Source organism: Wyeomyia smithii, chromosome 2 (assembly GCF_029784165.1).
Source record: "Wyeomyia smithii strain HCP4-BCI-WySm-NY-G18 chromosome 2, ASM2978416v1, whole genome shotgun sequence".
NCBI classification, from domain to species: Eukaryota; Metazoa; Arthropoda; class Insecta; order Diptera; family Culicidae; genus Wyeomyia; species Wyeomyia smithii.
The window spans coordinates 66,565,160-66,582,256 of NC_073695.1; the positions used below are offsets into that span (position 1 = coordinate 66,565,160).

Below are 17,097 nucleotides of genomic sequence, written 5' to 3' on the forward strand. Positions count from 1 at the left end.
AGGTACCAAATATCGTTCAGGCTCAATTATCGTTGTGAAAAAGGGGAGCTTTAACTGTTTACCAGGGTTTAACTGTCTGTTTGTTCTTTACTACCAGTAGGCATCAGATAAGTTTTGAAAAAGTGTGAATGAAAACAAAAACATTAAAAATTTGGGCAAAAAATCACGTATTTTTCCCGACATAACTACCCATTTTCGAAAAATATTTTGTAATATTAACAGGCAGGTTGCTCGTGTGAGTACTCCAGGTACTAGAGTCGTTAAAAAGAAGTTACATTGCTATTTTATAAGAACTTTACAACCACCGTTTTTTAAGTTGGTGTGGATAATTGCCTCCCCCTGGTCTCGAGGTACGATGCTGGCCTAACAAGCCAGTCGTCGTAGGTTCGAGTCTTGTCTCGGGGGAGACTGTTAGTGTCAGTAGGATCGTAGCGCTAGCCCCGCAATTGTCCTGTACACTTAACGGTTGGCTGCGAAGTCTGTGTATAGTAAACAGAAGGTCGAGTTCCGAATCGGAATGTAGCACCAAGGCTTTGGATAATTGATTTAAAATATAAATAAAATACAGTCAAGTTTTTTTAGGCAAATTTTTTTACGAGGTATTTCTACATACATTTCAGATTTGCGGCGTAAATTTACTTGTCAAGCAAAAAAATGAGTAATAATAAAACTTAAAGTTAAACTTGAACCTACACCTATCTTACTGACCATAAATCGAGCTAATCGTTTTGAAGACTGCGACGTTTTTCATCGGAATTTATTGATAATTTGGTTTGATTTATTTCTTGAAATTAAGATTCTTATCGTAAATTGACCTGAGTATTTAATTTTATAAGATCAATTTAAGATCGCACGGTTCATCCTAATAACGTGATTATTAGTAGGTTTAAGTAATAATACTCTTGGCTTATGAAGCAAAATAATTAATTATGTCTTTGATGCATTAGAAGAAATGTTTTATAAGAAGAAATGTATTAAGGAAATATATCTAGACTTTTAGGCAGCCGACTGGGTGTGACACAAGGGTTTTTTCCTTTTACGAAAATGCTAGTATCGTCACAAAACAGAGATTTCTCACATTCTGGTGGTAAATCAAAAAGATCAGAAGTACAAATATTGTACTAGATTGGGTCCAATATACTTGCTTGTAGTACACCAGCTCTAACAGGGAATCTATCAAACTTACCATTCAAATGCTTAACCTGAAACGTGCGGTCAGTCCAGAAGAGCAGCTCCAGTGGAATATATATTCATTTGCATAAATTGAATTTGATTAATTTGTGTAATCATCCTGTTAAGAATTACACTGGTAAACACAAGTTTTGCCCTAGAGGCCAAACTGAAAAAGAAAGAAAGATTATAGCTTTTTGGTTGCTGAAGACAAAAAAATTTTTAGTCGGTAGGTGGAACATTGTAGTTTTTGGTATAAAAGTTAATTTATTGAAGAAGATAAAGCAACTAATAAATGTTTACCGAATAACAAAACCCGTCGAAAGGCGGTTTCAGGCATTAACGTCGAGTTTTTTTCCCCTGGAAAACAGTGTTTAAAAAAAACGACGCCTGGCATAACTAGTAACGCAAATAGTTGAATTATTGTAGATAATTTCGCTGACATTTCTATTGCAATTGCTAGCGCTAGTTAGTCTAGACATGCATGTGATTGTAGGTACGAAGGAAATACAGTGTCGTGCTTTGAAAACCGAAGGTTTCAAAAACATCATGTGGCTCAAAGGTAAAAGGTAACTGCTGATTTGAATCTTGTCTTTTAAAACCAGCATTGGGATCTTTGAAGATCTTAGCACACCATACAAATGGCTTAAAGTTAATCTACTCTAATATATTTACAATGCCTAGTTTCTTTCTTTCAAAAAACGAGAGGGTTACGAGAGGCGTAAAACCCAAAAAAAATCATTAGTTTAGTGCTTCGGTGCCAGTTGGTCGTTCTGCTGTGGAATGCAGCGATCGAATGAGTCGCCTGCTCAGCTGCTGCTTTGCTGGCTGCGGGTCGAGCCAGTTTCCAGTTTTCAGTAAGAGTTATACAAAGAAGACTAAATTTCTGCAAGCTGGAGCTTTTGTGTGTGACTACTCTAAGATAAATTTCCGGTAGGCATGGCATGTGCATTAGAGCGAGTAAAACAACAACAATAATAACAAAATCTCATTCTGTGCCGAACACGCATCAGTACTGGACGTGTTTGGTGATCGGTCCGATAGAGTATAAAACAAAAGACGTGTGAACAAGTGTTGGCATTGTTTGCCTGGTCGAGTGAAATAAATCCGGGTTCAAGGTCGTTCCTTTGTGCAACTGTTTCGCATCGTGACTGCCAGCTGGTGCGTAAGCCGATTTGGCTGCTGGCTGGATTGTGCTACAGCAGTGGACGAGACACAAACGAGGAAAAAGAAGAAGCCATCAGTGTCAGCGAGTCGTATCGCTGTGCGGAGTGATCTCACACCTGGCTCGCTGCTGGTGGCTGTTTGGTGCTGCTGTATTGGTGCTGCTGGCTGTAACGGCTGCTACTTCGAACGATCGGACAACCAACCTTACTGGAAGGGAGAAATAAAAAGGTACGTGTTCTTGTCAGCGCTAGTGCGCTAAACATAGCGCGATGGATGTAGATCCCTCGCCTCCCGCGCCACCATCCCCGAACCCCTCTGACCCTGACCCTTCTGTTACCCCCTCCCCTGTTCATTCTTCAGTCCCCCCTCGCCCCAGGCTTTACCCAGACGGAGCCCAGGGCAGCTATACTGTTTATTTTCGGCCAAAGGCAGGACCGAAATCGAAAAAGTTGAACCTCTTGCAGATTTCTAAAGACCTGACGAAGGAGTACAAGGGCGTGACCGAAATTTCCAAGGTCCGGCCTAACAAGCTCCGTGTCGTGGTCGGTAACCTGAAAGAGGCCAACGATATAGCTTGCTCTGAGCTCTTCACACGCGAGTATCGCGTTTACATACCCGCACGAGACGTGGAGATCGACGGTGTCATAACCGATTCGAGTCTGTCCGTCGAGTGTATACTGCAAAGTGCCAAAGGGTGCTTTAAGAACAAAACGTGTCCCGAAGTAAAGGTGCTCGACTGCAAGCAATTGCGGTCAGCATCGATCATCGGTGGCAAAACAGTATACACTCCGTCAGACTCGTTTCGAGTTACGTTCGCCGGGTCTGCACTACCAAGCCACGTCTCGATCCACCGGGTTCGTCTCCCTGTGAGGCTCTACGTGCCCCGCGTCATGAACTGCCTGAATTGCAAGCAGTTAGGCCATACAGCCGCCTACTGCTGCAATAAGGCACGTTGTGGCAAGTGTGGGGAGTCTCATGCGGAAGATTCTTGCAGTGTTAACGCTGAAAAGTGTATTCACTGCGGAGAAAATCTGCATGAGCTCTCGACATGTGCGGTGTACATGCAGCGCAGGGATAAAATAAAACGGTCTCTCAAAGAGCGTTCAAAGCGTTCCTACGCTGACATGCTGAAGAAGACCGTTACCACTTCTCCCGTTACTTCGAACCCCTTCGATCTGTTGCCCTCTGAGGAAACCGATTCTGACGATTCACCAGCGGGAGCATCTTACGCCAATCCTGGGGAGTCTAGAAAGAGGAAAAGTGTTTCCTCTCCTAAACTTCCCAGAAAAGGACCTAAGATTTCTCAAAGTGAAATGAAGGTTACAAACAAACCAAACAGTGCTGCGGAAAAACCGAAGCAAACTCCTCCTGGGCTGGCAAATTTAAAGTCCCAGAAGGAGTTCCCAGCACTGCCAGGAACATCTAAAACCCCAGTTGCTCCTTTTACACTCCCAGTTGATGAAACAAACTCTGGATTAGTGAAATTTTCTGACATTGTGGACTGGATTTTTGAAACTTTCAATGTACCCGATCCAATTAAAATTTTTCTTACAGCATTCCTCCCAACAGTTAGATCATTTTTGAAGCAGTTGACTGCCCAATGGCCTCTCCTTGCAGCGATTGTATCCTTCGATGCCTAATTCAACTGCGTATATGAAGGATTCTATCTCTGTCTTACAGTGGAATTGTAGAAGTATTTTACCAAAAATTGATTCGTTTAAAGTTTTGATAAATAAAAACAAATGCGATGCATTTTCCCTTTGTGAAACTTGGCTTACTTCAAATATTGATCTCAACTTCCATGATTTTAATATTATTCGCCTTGATCGAGACACCCCATATGGAGGAGTACTTTTAGGGATTAAAAAGTGCTATTCTTTCTATCGTATTAACCTCCCCTCGATTCCAGGCATCGAAGTTGTCGCATGTCAAATGACAATACAAGGTAAAGAGCTTTGTATTGCCTCAATATATATTCCCCCCAGAGCACAGGTTGGGCAACGGCTGCTCTTTGATTTAATAGAACTTCTTCCCTCGCCACGTTTGATTTTGGGAGACTTCAACTCTCATGGCGTGGCTTGGGGTTCCCCATACAATGATAACCGCTCCTCTTTAATCTATAACCTTTGCGATGACTTCGACATGACTATTTTAAACAACGGTGAAATGACACGTATCCCGAAACCTCCAGCGCGCCCAAGCGCTTTGGATCTATCCTTATGTTCGACGTCGCTACGGTTGGATTGCACATGGAAGGTAATCCTCGATCCTCACGGTAGCGACCATCTGCCTATTCTTATTTCATTTACTAACGGGTCAACTCGCATGCGACCAATTGACATTCCGTATGACCTCACACGAAATGTCGATTGGAAGTTATACGAGGAAATGATTTCAAAAGCGGTCGAGTCGATTCAACATCATTCACCACTTGAAGAATACAACCTCCTCGCGGGCTTGATTCTCGACGCCGCGTTGCAAGCCCAAACGAAGAAATATCCCGGCGTAACGATCAAAGAACGGCCTCCCACTCCGTGGTGGGACCAAGAGTGCTCCGATGTCTACACGCAAAGATCCGACGCGTTTAAGGCCTACCAGACGGGAGGTATACCTGGCGACTATTTACGGTATTCGGAGCTTGATACCAAGCTTAAAAGCTTGGCTAAAGCAAAGAAACGTGGATATTGGCGTCGGTTCGTGAACGAGACGTCGAGGGAGACATCGATGAGCACTCTTTGGAACACAGCCCGAAGAATGCGGAATCGCGTAACGGTCAACGAAAGCGAGGAGTCTTCAAGTAGGTGGATATTTGATTTTGCCAGGAAAGTATGTCCGGACTCTGTTCCTGAGCAAAATATTGTTCGCGATGCGTCTCCGGGCCACGACGCGATAGAATCACCTTTTACGATGGCAGAACTTTCAGTTGCCCTCCTGTCCTGTAACAATAACGCGCCTGGATTAGATAGAATCAAATTCAACTTGTTGAAGAATCTACCCGGCAATGCCAAGAGGCGCTTGTTGAACTTGTTCAATAAGTTCCTGGAGCAAAACATTGTACCGCAGGATTGGAGGCAAGTGAAGGTGATCGCCATCCAAAAACCAGGGAAACCAGCTTCTAATCACAACTCTTATAGGCCGATTGCAATGCTATCCTGTATCCGGAAATTGATGGAAAAAATGATACTCCGTCGTTTAGACCACTGGGTCGAATCAAATGGTCTACTATCAGAAACTCAATTTGGCTTCCGCCGTGCCAAAGGGACGAATGATTGTCTTGCGTTGCTTTCAACAGATATTCAGCTGGCGTATGCTCGTAAAGAACAAATGGCGTCTGCGTTCTTGGACATTAAGGGGGCTTTTGATTCCGTTTCTATTGACATTCTTTCGGGTAAACTTCACCGACAAGGATTTTCTCCAATTTTGAACAATTTTTTGCACAACTTGTTGTCCGAAAAGCACATGCATTTTACGCATGGCGATTTGGCAACTTTTCGCATTAGCTACATGGGTCTTCCCCAGGGCTCATGTTTAAGCCCCCTTCTTTACAACTTTTATGTAAATGACATCGACGAATGTCTGGCAAATTCATGCACGATAAGACAACTTGCAGACGACAGTGTAATCTCTGTTACAGGAGCCAAAGCTGCCGATTTGCAAGGACCATTGCAAGATACCTTGGACAATTTGTCTGCTTGGGCTTTACAGCTAGGTATCGAATTCTCTCCGGAGAAGACTGAGATAGTAGTTTTTTCTAGGAAGCATGAACCTGCTCAGCTTCAAACACAATTAATGGGTAAAACGATTTCTCAGGTTTTGGTACACAAATATCTTGGTGTCTGGTTCGACTCTAAAGGCACCTGGGGTTGTCACGTGAGGTATCTGATGAAAAAATGTCAACAAAGAGTGAATTTTCTTCGTACAATAACCGGACAATGGTGGGGAGCCCATCCAGGAGACCTTATAAGGCTTTACCAAACAACGATATTGTCTGTTATTGAATACGGGTGTTTCTGCTTCCGCTCCGCAGCAAACACACATTTGATCAAACTGGAGCGAATACAATATCGTTGTTTGCGTATCGCCTTAGGTTGCATGCAGTCGACCCATACGATGAGTTTGGAGGTTTTAGCTGGAGTACTACCATTGAAAAACCGCTTCTGGAGCCTGTCTTCTCGTATTCTAATCAAATGTGAGGTCTTGAACCGTCCCGTGATTGAAAATTTTGAAAGGTTAATCGAACTTAATTCTCAAACCCGTTTTATGACATTGTATTTCAATCACATGTCCCAAAATATTAACCCTTCTTCGAATATTCCAAATCGTGTCGACTTATCAAATACTTCTGATTCTACTGTGTTTTTCGATACATCCATGATTGAAGAAACTCGTGGAATCCCGGATCATTTACGCGTGCAGCAGATCCCTAAAATTTTTTCCAATAAATATCGAAACATCAACTGCGACAATATGTACTACACTGACGGATCACTTCTTGATGGGTCCACTGGCTTCGGTATCTTCAATAACAATTTAACCGTCTCCCATAAGCTCGATAATCCTGCTTCTGTTTACGTCGCAGAATTAGCTGCAATTCAGTACACCCTAGGGATTATCGAAAAAATGCCCACGGACCATTATTTCATCTTTACGGACAGTCTCAGTTCCATTGAGGCTCTCCGATCGATGAAAGATGTTAAGCACTCTCCGTATTTCCTGGGGAAAATACGGGAACATCTGAGTGCTTTATCCGAAAAATCTACTCAGATTACCTTAGCGTGGGTCCCTTCTCACTGCTCGATACCGGGTAATGAGAAAGCGGACTCTTTGGCTAAGGTGGGCGCAACAAACGGTGATATTTATGAAAGACCAATTGCCTTTAATGAATTTTTCGCACTTGTACGTCAGAATACGATCATCAGTTGGCAAAATGCTTGGACCAGAGGGGAATTGGGAAGGTGGTTACATTCCATAATCCCCAAAGTATCGACGAACCCGTGGTTCAAGGGGTTGGATGTAGGTCGGGATTTCATTTGCGTGATGTCCCGGCTTATGTCCAATCACTATAGATTTGACGCGCTCCTCCGTCGTGTTGGGCTCGGGGAAAGTGGTATCTGTGCCTGTGGTGAAGGTTATCACGACATAGAGCATGTGGTTTGGTCATGCCCTGTACACCGTGACGCCAGGTCTAAATTAATAGCTTCCCTGCAGGCCGAGGGTAGACAGCCGGCTGTTCCTGTTCGTGATGTCTTGGCGAGCCGTGACCTATCCTACATGTCCCTTATATACGTTTTCCTGAAATCCATCCACGCCCCAGTCTAGTCCCGTTCCCCTCCGTCTACACCCAACAAAACGACAAGAACACGTTTGAACCTTAAGCACAAAACCAGCAACCAGACCCCGCACAACAGAACCAGGACCCAAGGACTACGAGCCTCTGTCCCAACTCACGACATCGTGGCTCAGCAGAACGAATCCATACATGCCATTCGACGATTATCAGACGACCATTGAACAACAAAACACTGATTGGAAATCCCATGCTAGTTTTAAGTTAGACTTAATTTCAGCTCGTAGTCGGCAGCGAGGATAAAAAATTTGCTTTAGTTTTTAAGTCATCAGATATAATTGGCGCCGTTAAACATTAAATTGTATTTGTGCCGTGTCAAATAAATGTTATGTGAAGAAAAAAAAAATAACAAAATCTTCCCCAAAGTCAGATCGGTTGCATATTTTAGTGTTGGCTGTGCAATCCGTGTTATTTACCAATTCTTCAATACTGTAGTTCTATTAATTGGTTGGTTCTGTTACAAAAACTCCACCGTAAACGAATTTCTGATCGGTTGATGCCAAAACCTTGATAATCCCTGATAAAACCCCTGACCACTTTTTGATGGTTGAATTACTAGATTTTCAATTTCAGGCACCTAACTTCCAGATAGACGTTGGTCCAATGCAAAATACAGAAAATCAGTTGTTTTCTTGGTAATCATGATCGTCATTTTTGTAAAACACAATTTCAACTTATTCGTTAAATTTTTATAAAAAAAACCTAAATTAATCCACCTAGCGGTCAGACCCAGCCTTTCTCATTCAAACTTCTATTTGTTGATATAGATTTACATGAACGCTTCAATCCAATAAATGTATATTCAATCTTTAGGTTCTAAAATATTGATGTTGTAATCTATACATATAAAAATGCAGTCCGGTCTGACTGCCTGTCTGTCTGTCTGATCCATGTAGGCTCGAAAACTACCAAACCGATCCGAAGGTTCCTATGATAGTTTGAGACCCCTCTCTCCTCTGGAAGGGAGGGGTCCCATACAAATGAAACATAAATTTCTGCACAACTCACAAACAAACCATGCAAATGAAACCGAATTTGGCATGTGAATGTTTTAAGGGGTAACAAATATGTTCATAACAGTTGGACGCCCCTCCCTTTTCAGGAAGGGAGGAGTTCCATGCAAATGAAACACAAATTTCTGCACATCTCGAGAACTAATCAACTAAATGTAACCAAATCTGGCAGGTAAATGTTTTAGTGGTAGAAAATATGTCCAAAATGTTTTGATACCCCTCCATTTTTTGGAAGAGAGGGGTGCCATACAAATGAAACACGAATTTCTGCACATCTCGAGAGCTAACCAACTAAATGGAACCATATTTGACAGGTGCATGTTTTTAGTGGTAACAAATTTGTCCCATAATCGACCTCAGGCAACATTTTGGAATGTAAAATGGCAACTTCCGGTTTCTGGAAAACAGCCAAAAATGGCCGATTTCCACCCAATATAATAATATCCGGATCTAGAATGACACACAGGAGCTAAAATCGATCGAAATTGTCTTCAAATGCCATCATGAAATCCAAAATGGCGACCTGCGATTTCGGAAAAACAGCGGCAAACGACCAATATAGGTATTTCCGGAACCGTAATGATGCACTGGAGCCACAAATCGACTTCAGAAAACATTTTGAATTGTAAGATGGCAATTTCCGGTTTCTGGAAAACGGCCTGAAATGGACGATTCCCATTAAATATGAGTATCTCAGGAACCAGAAAAATGCACAGAAGCTAAAAATTGATCACAGACACAATCTTGAATTTTAAGATGGTGACTTCCGGTGTCTGGCAAACAGCCGGCAACGACCAAATACCATTCAATATGTATATTTTCAGAACCAGAATTACGCCCAGATGACAGAAATTGATTTCACAGGCAATTTTAAAGTCCAAAATGACGACTTTCGGTTTCTGAAAAACAGCTCAAAGTGACCAAATATCACCCAATATGAGTATCTCCGGAGCCAGAATGTTGCAAGAAGCTATAGATTGACCTCAGACACCATAATGAATTGTAGGATGGCAACTTCTGGTTTCTGGAAAACAGCCAAAAATGGCCGATTTCCATCTAACATGAGTATCTCCGGATCTAGAATGGTACACAGCAGCTGGAATAGACCACAGGCCTCATTTTGGATTCTAGGTTGGCGACTTCTGGTTCCTGGGAAACAGCCGAAAATGATCGAATTACACCCAATATGGGTGTTTCTTCAACCAGAATGACGCTCATAGGCCAGAAATTATCTTAAATACCATTTTGAAATCCAAGATGGCGACTTCCGGTTTGTGAAAAACAGCATAAAGAAACCAAATACCATCCAGTATAAGTATCTCTGGAACCAGAATGATTTAATGAGCTAACAATTGACCTCAGGCACCATTTTGAATTGCTAAATGGCAACTTCTAGGAAACAGTCGAAAATGACCGAATAATACTCAATATGGATATTTCCGTTATCGAGATGATGCATAGAAACCAAAAATTAACCCTGAACATCATTTTGAATTTAAAGACGACCACTTTTAGTTTCTGGAAAACAACCAAAATAACTAAATACCTACCAATATGGGTATTTCCAGTGTCAAATTGATGCCAGAAAATCTGCTGAAAATGACCGAGCCCATCCAATATGAATATATTCAGAATTAAGGCGATGTACAGAAGCAAAAAGTCGAGGATGTTGTCATTTCGATAAAATCAATCATTTCAAACGATTTGTTATTTGACTTTGATCATATCCTATGGCCGATTCGTCGTGCATTTGCAGACTTTAAACACATCGCAAAGAATCAATGAATTCCGAACGTAGTACGACACCACATTTAAATTATGTTGAGGCCACATATATCGATCAAAACAGGTATAGTTTTCAATAGTCTTTGAATTTCTTTTCTTTCCAAAACTTTTGAGCCACTTATCAAATTGTTTTGAAGTTTGTTTTTTGTGGGTTTGTGAGATGACTCGTTCGTATGACACTAGTTATGTTCAAATAAGTCGTGTAATCTTTGAGATAATAGACTTTCATTGTTTTAAAAATTTTATACATAACGGTTGCTTAAGTTCGATTATAATCAAATGAAATGGGAACCCGATCAGAAGAGCATAACTAAAAAATTACAAAATTCTATCAACGTGAGATACAAATAACATATTTTGATACAATTTTGTATTTTTCCATATAATTTTGATAACAAAATTGAATCTGAATGAGTTATAACAACAAAACGTGAAATGGAGTAGTTCTGGACCAAGTTTAAATACTTTTTCGTTTTTATCAAAACCTGTTGTTTCTAACAATGTTTGTTATTATATTGTTCTATTAACTATCTTATTTTGTTCCAAAGCTGATATATTAGTAACAAATTTTGATCTGTGTTTGATAATAGTAGAATCATTTCTGTTATAATTTCTGTTATTTTAACACCTAACGGGACCAAATTAATAACACAGCCAGTAAGGTTTTTCCCGTAATGAACTAACAACTTCTGTTACATTTTTGTTTTTTCTTTCCGATCGGGAAAGTATAGGGCAGCCAAAATTTGAAACCGCGTGTTCAATCATAATTCATCAGTAAACCCTTAACTAGCCCGCTCATCTTATAATAATATTGATCAAATCGGTTGTGTAGTTTCTGAGATACTGAAGTTTCGTGATTTTCACATTCCAGTACATTACAGACGAAGTTACAGTTCGATTACAGTAAAATTCAATAGGGTGTTATGAGGCAGCTTATTTGACACTAATTTTGTGGAAATCGGGTCAGCCATCTCTGAGAAAAGTGAGTGAGTCCAAGTAGTCTCCGGAATTTATTCCTTTTCAAAGCTGGATTTCACATTTTTAAACATAACAGGCAAAGTAATAGTCCGATTGCAAAACAAATCAATAGGGTTTTATGGGGCAACTAGACCTTCCATTTGACACTGAATACCAAGTTGTTTTGTCACATAGCGTAAATAACCGCATAATTGTCACACTACTTAAACTTTTCCAACTTTTTTGTTAAAAAAGCTTCCATCCAAATCCACATCTGGATTTCTTGAAACTCGGAGGTTATTCTGGTCCGGTAGCCAACCACTGGTGATCCGTTTCTAATGTTCAGCTCAGGCTTGTTGAATATATGAAAAACTTCATTTTCCCTGTAATATATTCCAAAAGTAGCTTGAAAGTGACGGCATAAATGTATCATTGCAAAAATTTCAACCAATTTGACTTCAAAAGTAATGTTTAATGCATACAGAGTGTAAAGTAGTGCTTTCTTCATGATACAAAGTTCAGTTAAAGTGTTTATTTGCAAGAATATATAGGGAACAAAGCATTCAAGGTCAAAATATAAAAGTGCGATTTGCTCGAACAACCAATTTTGCAAATGTTACAAATATGCGATTATGGGCAGCATAGAAGTGATACCCGTATTCGAGTGTCCCTCGTTGTATTCTCTGTCACAAACATCTGAGTATGTTTTGAAAGAGTTATGTGTTTACTGTTTATTCGGAATAAATACAGTCAGTTTTCAGCTCCGCTCTCGAGAAACTTGCAATGGATTCAAATAAAGAACAAATAAGGATCTTGCACCTGCAAGGATTGATCGAGATCAGGAGGAAGCTGTCACATCTGGCACGTTTGTTTCTCAAGAACAAACCTGGTAAAAAATGGAGTGTTCGGACTCTAGCGGTCATCAAAGCAGTGAAGGAACGTTTCCGGCGAAATCCAGCCTGTTCGGGAAGTAAAATGGCGTGTGAAATGAATATGAACCACACTTCCTTGCAAAATGTTATCAAAAAGGACCTCGGATATTCAGTTTTTAAGAAGCAGAAAATTCACGGATTAACTCGTAAATATATTGCCGGCAGGATTGCTTAATCTCGGTTGCTGCTGAAGACGCACGCAGATCACAACATTTTTTTTCGAACGAAAAAAGAGGGAGGTAATTTTGAACAAGCAAAATGACCGTGTTTATGGAGCGTGCCTTCGTGATAAATATATCGCACGCTAACCTGGAGAGCTAATAGTGGTCTCGATCTACTAGATTAGTTGAGAGAAATTCGTTATCGATATGTTTTTGACACATTTTCCATGTTGTAGGATAAGTACAACGATACACCATCTCCAGCTCGAGAAGATTTTAGACCTGATCGGGAATCGAACCGGACATCCCAACCGTACCGATATCGCTAACCACAGAACCACGGGGACCACGTGATATACCAACCGATAAAAGAGCAGTCGAGTGATATTAAAATGCGTCAGCTGTTATGTGGTTTGGGAAGGTATATCGACCAAAGGAAAATTACCATTGCAATTCATTGACAGGGGCGTGAAAATAAACAAGGAGTACTACTTGATACACGTTATCAAAGGCCATTTGCATCCTTACGCTAAAATACTTTTTGGGAAAGACAGTTTTTGCTTTCAACAGGATTCAGCACCAGCGCATAAATTCAGAAATGGTGTAATCATCTGAATGGCCTGCATCGTCAACAGATTTGAACCCGTTAGACTCCAGTATCTGGGAATATATGTTAGGAAAGTGGGACGATGTTCGACATTTGAGTTTCGACACATTTAAAAACGTTTGGTGAAGCTTTGGGATGAAATGCCGAACGAAGATGTGCGTGCGGCTTGCATTGACTTCGAAAAACGTCTAAGAGGCGTTATCAAACACAAAGGTGAAAGATTTGAACTCAACTAAGCACATTGTAATTTTACTACTTATGGATGCTATTGAAATCTATTCCGAAGAGGAATAAGTTTGGTTTGAGTTTTCTGACATCAATAAAGTGTATCACTTTTACGTTGCCACCCTGTAAAAAGGGATATATTACTCCTTTTAACTAATTAATTGTATTCATTCTATACTTCAAACAGGAACAATCTGATGAGAATCGCTTTTTTAAAAACCTTGTCAAACATGATCCATTTATGTTGGTACAGAAATTAGAATACTAAGTTTGAACAGACTAATTTCCCTTGAAATATAGAAGATGAGTCGAGAGTTTCTTCTTTTCAATAATATCGATATCGATATTTTTTAGACTCTATAAATTCGAGATTCTAAGACATACACCCGCCAAACATAGTTCTATTGTGAAGTTATTTGTTTTTGTTTGATAAAATAATTTGTTCTAGTGTTTTTTTTTTTTTCAATTTTATACAAAAATAAGGTTGAAATCTAGTAAACAAAATCAATGTCATCAAACACGCAGGTGAGACAGACTTGACGGCGGCCAGTGTCCCGTCATTTGACATTGCTCTTGTACAATAAAACGAGAAATGAGTAAAGAAAAGTAGAGATTATTAGCAAAGTACAACTTGAGTTTTGTCTTGAAGATAGAACGAAGCGTCATGGTGCATTTATGGAATGAAATTGTAGCCTTTATCTAGTTCAGTAAATACAGCAAGCATTCAATTGCCGAAATCCGTCCGGGGATGTAGATGAGAAATGTTGAAATTAAGATATACAGCTGTGAATTTCTTTCGGAATTTTTGGTATATATTCGTGTTTGGAAAAATAATCTTTTTCCGTTTTTTCATTGCAGATAGCTTACAAATGAACATCTGACGGCATGGTTAAAATGGCCGCAACCGAGGAGCAAGATAGGAAAATAGTACTGGAGTTCTGCCACCTGTTGGAGAAGTCGAAGCAACTGTTCAACGGTCTGCGCGATCTCCCTCAGTACGGACACCGACAGTGGCAGGCATACTTTGGGCGTACCTTCGACGTGTACACGAAGCTGTGGAAGTTCCAGCAGCAACATAGATTAGTTCTAGATTCTAAGTACGGATTAAAGCGATGGCAAATCGGTGAAATAGCTAGTAAAATCGGACAACTCTACTATCATTACTAGTGCGTTCGCGTTAGAAGTGGGAAACATGGTCGACCTGTTTTTACTAATCATTTTTCGTTCTCCATTGCAGTCTTAGGACGAGTGAAACAAATTATCTTAATGAGGCATATTCGTTTTATGCCGCGATCAGGGGACGTGCGTACTACTCCCGAGCAATCAAGGAAGACCGACCGGATCTGATGGTTAAGAAATTACGTTACTATGCTAGATTTATTGTTGTTTGTTTACTGTTGAAAAAGATGAAGTTAGTGAGAGAATTAGTCATGGAATTAGAGCGTCAAATACAAGAGTACACGACGACGTAAGTAGAGAGGGCGAGGAGGGTTCAACGAAAACGCCTAACATCTCGATGTTTTCCTTGTAGGTACGAACCGGAGGACCAACTCGAATGGTCGCTGGTGCTGGATGAAATCAAGGGATTTATCAAGGCGGAAGCGGCCGTGGCAGTGCTCCACGCGGACTCGAATCCGATCGTTCTGTCGCACAGGTTAGTTGTTCACCAGTGTAGCAGTATGTAGTATAGATTAGGCCCGTGCTTCCGATTATTATTGTTCTCAATTTCCTTCTTCCGTTTCTGTAATTTCTGTTCGGTTGTAATTTGGTTGGTGGATTATATTATATTATACATATATTTTATGGATTCGAAAAGACACCGGAGCAAGTATTTTACTGTATGAAATTTGCTATACAGCAAGAAACTTTGCATTTCTTACGAAGCCGTTTGCACGAGAAAAGTTTCGGGGGGCTTGAGCCCCTCCTGGAAAGAATACGCTAAATTTAGACTAAACATGGAATGTTTCAACTCAAGGATTAAAAGACAGACATTAGTTGCCACAGTCGGAAATTCGATATTTATCAGAGTGCTTAAGCGCAATTAGTAAAAAATGGTTTAAAATTAATGAATAAATTATTGAATATGGCGTAGAACAACATTATGAAATATATACGAAATTTGGCAGGATGCCATGAACAAAAAAAAAACACTTCCAGAGAGAGTAAAAATCATCACCATTAGTAATATACTATAAAAATTGGAGTCTGCACAGAGAAGTTTAGAATATTGAGGTGCTTTCAAAAGTAAGTAAGAAAACAGAGAGATTTCATTGCAACGATTGTCGGTCTCAAAATTATGGGACAGTGTGTAACTAATAAAAAATTGGTGAAATAGGCGTCTTCAGTGAGGGTTCATTTTTTGGAACAACTTTATATTTGATTTGCATCAGCAAAACCAAACGGCAAATTCGATTCTTGAAGCGGGCGTGCTGTGCACGACTGTGTATTTATTAATACTAAAACTTAGTTACTTAATTTTCAAGCCACATAATCCCTACTAAGAATGAAAAGTAATGCTTTATCCTTTGTTTTAGATACAATCTACCATCACACCAACACTAAAAATCTTTTCTATTTGAGACTCGTAAAAAAGCTAGAAAAGCTGTAGCTTCGTACACTTTGAAATACTTGCTCCTTTTATTTGTATTTATTGAAAGATATTTTCGCAAAGGCTGGGTAATCTACGAAAGCTCTTCGGTCAAGTCCATTTTGCCGTTCATTTTACAATTTTGTTCGTAAATAAATGTCGAATCAAAACGGCAATAATGTTCAACTTAGCTAATTGCAATACAAATTATCAAAGCATTAGCCAGTTTTGCTAGATTACCCAACCCTCGATCATCCACTTTTGTTTGTTACTGGAATTACAGAACGCAATTTGTTTTGGCTCAAAACGGTAACAAACGGTTCGTTATTTCACAACATCACGATAGAAGTTGGTCAAAATTTTGCTTTCGGAAACTGTGTAGATGCAATTCGGCTTTGAAGGTATTGTGAACTGGCGACATTGATTGGCTTACGGAATAAAATTTAAGCGAAGCGTAATTTATAAGAATATTAGTGTCAGCTTATCGGTAGCATCATTGGTTGTGTTGTACATACTTCGCGAATGTTGTTTTTTTTTTCTTTCCGTTATTAGTACTTTAGTTTACATAGTGGTTACAAATGTTTAGTTTTGTCATCATTAAGTTTATCGTGAAACCTTCCTAATTTTTTGGAACGGTTTAATTGTTTTGTATTTCTTTATGTTTTGCTATCGCTGTATCTCTATACTCACATGTCTTCCAATCTATACTACAGAACACTTCACTTAAAAGTAAATTGAACGACTATGTACGTTTGCATAGCCTCTGTTGCATTTCTCTAGTTTACTTTCTAATAAGTTAGTCTAAATATATACCCTGTCAGAGTGTGTTTCTTTTTGCTTTCGAATTTTTCTAATTCGTCGTTTTAGCTTTTGATTATTGTAGTTGCTTTGTTCTATTTTTTTTCTCAACCAAGAAGAATGTACCCGAGAGCAAATTAGTTTTAAGGATTTTAGTTTTAAGTCCGTACGAGCAAAAGTTTGCTGTTTTTGTGTGGATTGGTCCATCAGCGAAAGATGCTTGCTCGTACGCTTCTAGATGCTTAAGTAATTTTAGTTTAAGATTAAGACGTGGAAAATTGGCCCGTTCATTCATTTGCTCATTAGCCTCATCATCGATCATCAAATCTTGTGACGTGGTCAACACCA

The 17,097-nt window shown here is 39.8% G+C and overlaps 1 protein-coding gene across 2 annotated transcripts in view; it reads left to right on the top strand.

Annotated features, from left to right (window-relative positions):
• Positions 1-17,091, top strand: part of LOC129723422 (protein SCAI) — a 39,367-nt gene extending 22,276 nt beyond the window's left edge. For both annotated transcript variants that reach the window (XM_055677629.1, XM_055677630.1), the window contains exons 2-4: positions 14,223-14,530; positions 14,602-14,832; positions 14,896-17,091. In XM_055677629.1, the coding sequence (XP_055533604.1) occupies positions 14,250-14,530; positions 14,602-14,832; positions 14,896-15,049 (666 nt within the window). In that variant the 5' untranslated portion in view covers positions 14,223-14,249 and the 3' untranslated portion in view covers positions 15,050-17,091. The remainder of the gene's footprint in view (positions 1-14,222; positions 14,531-14,601; positions 14,833-14,895) is intronic.
• Positions 17,092-17,097: the final 6 nt, after the last annotated feature.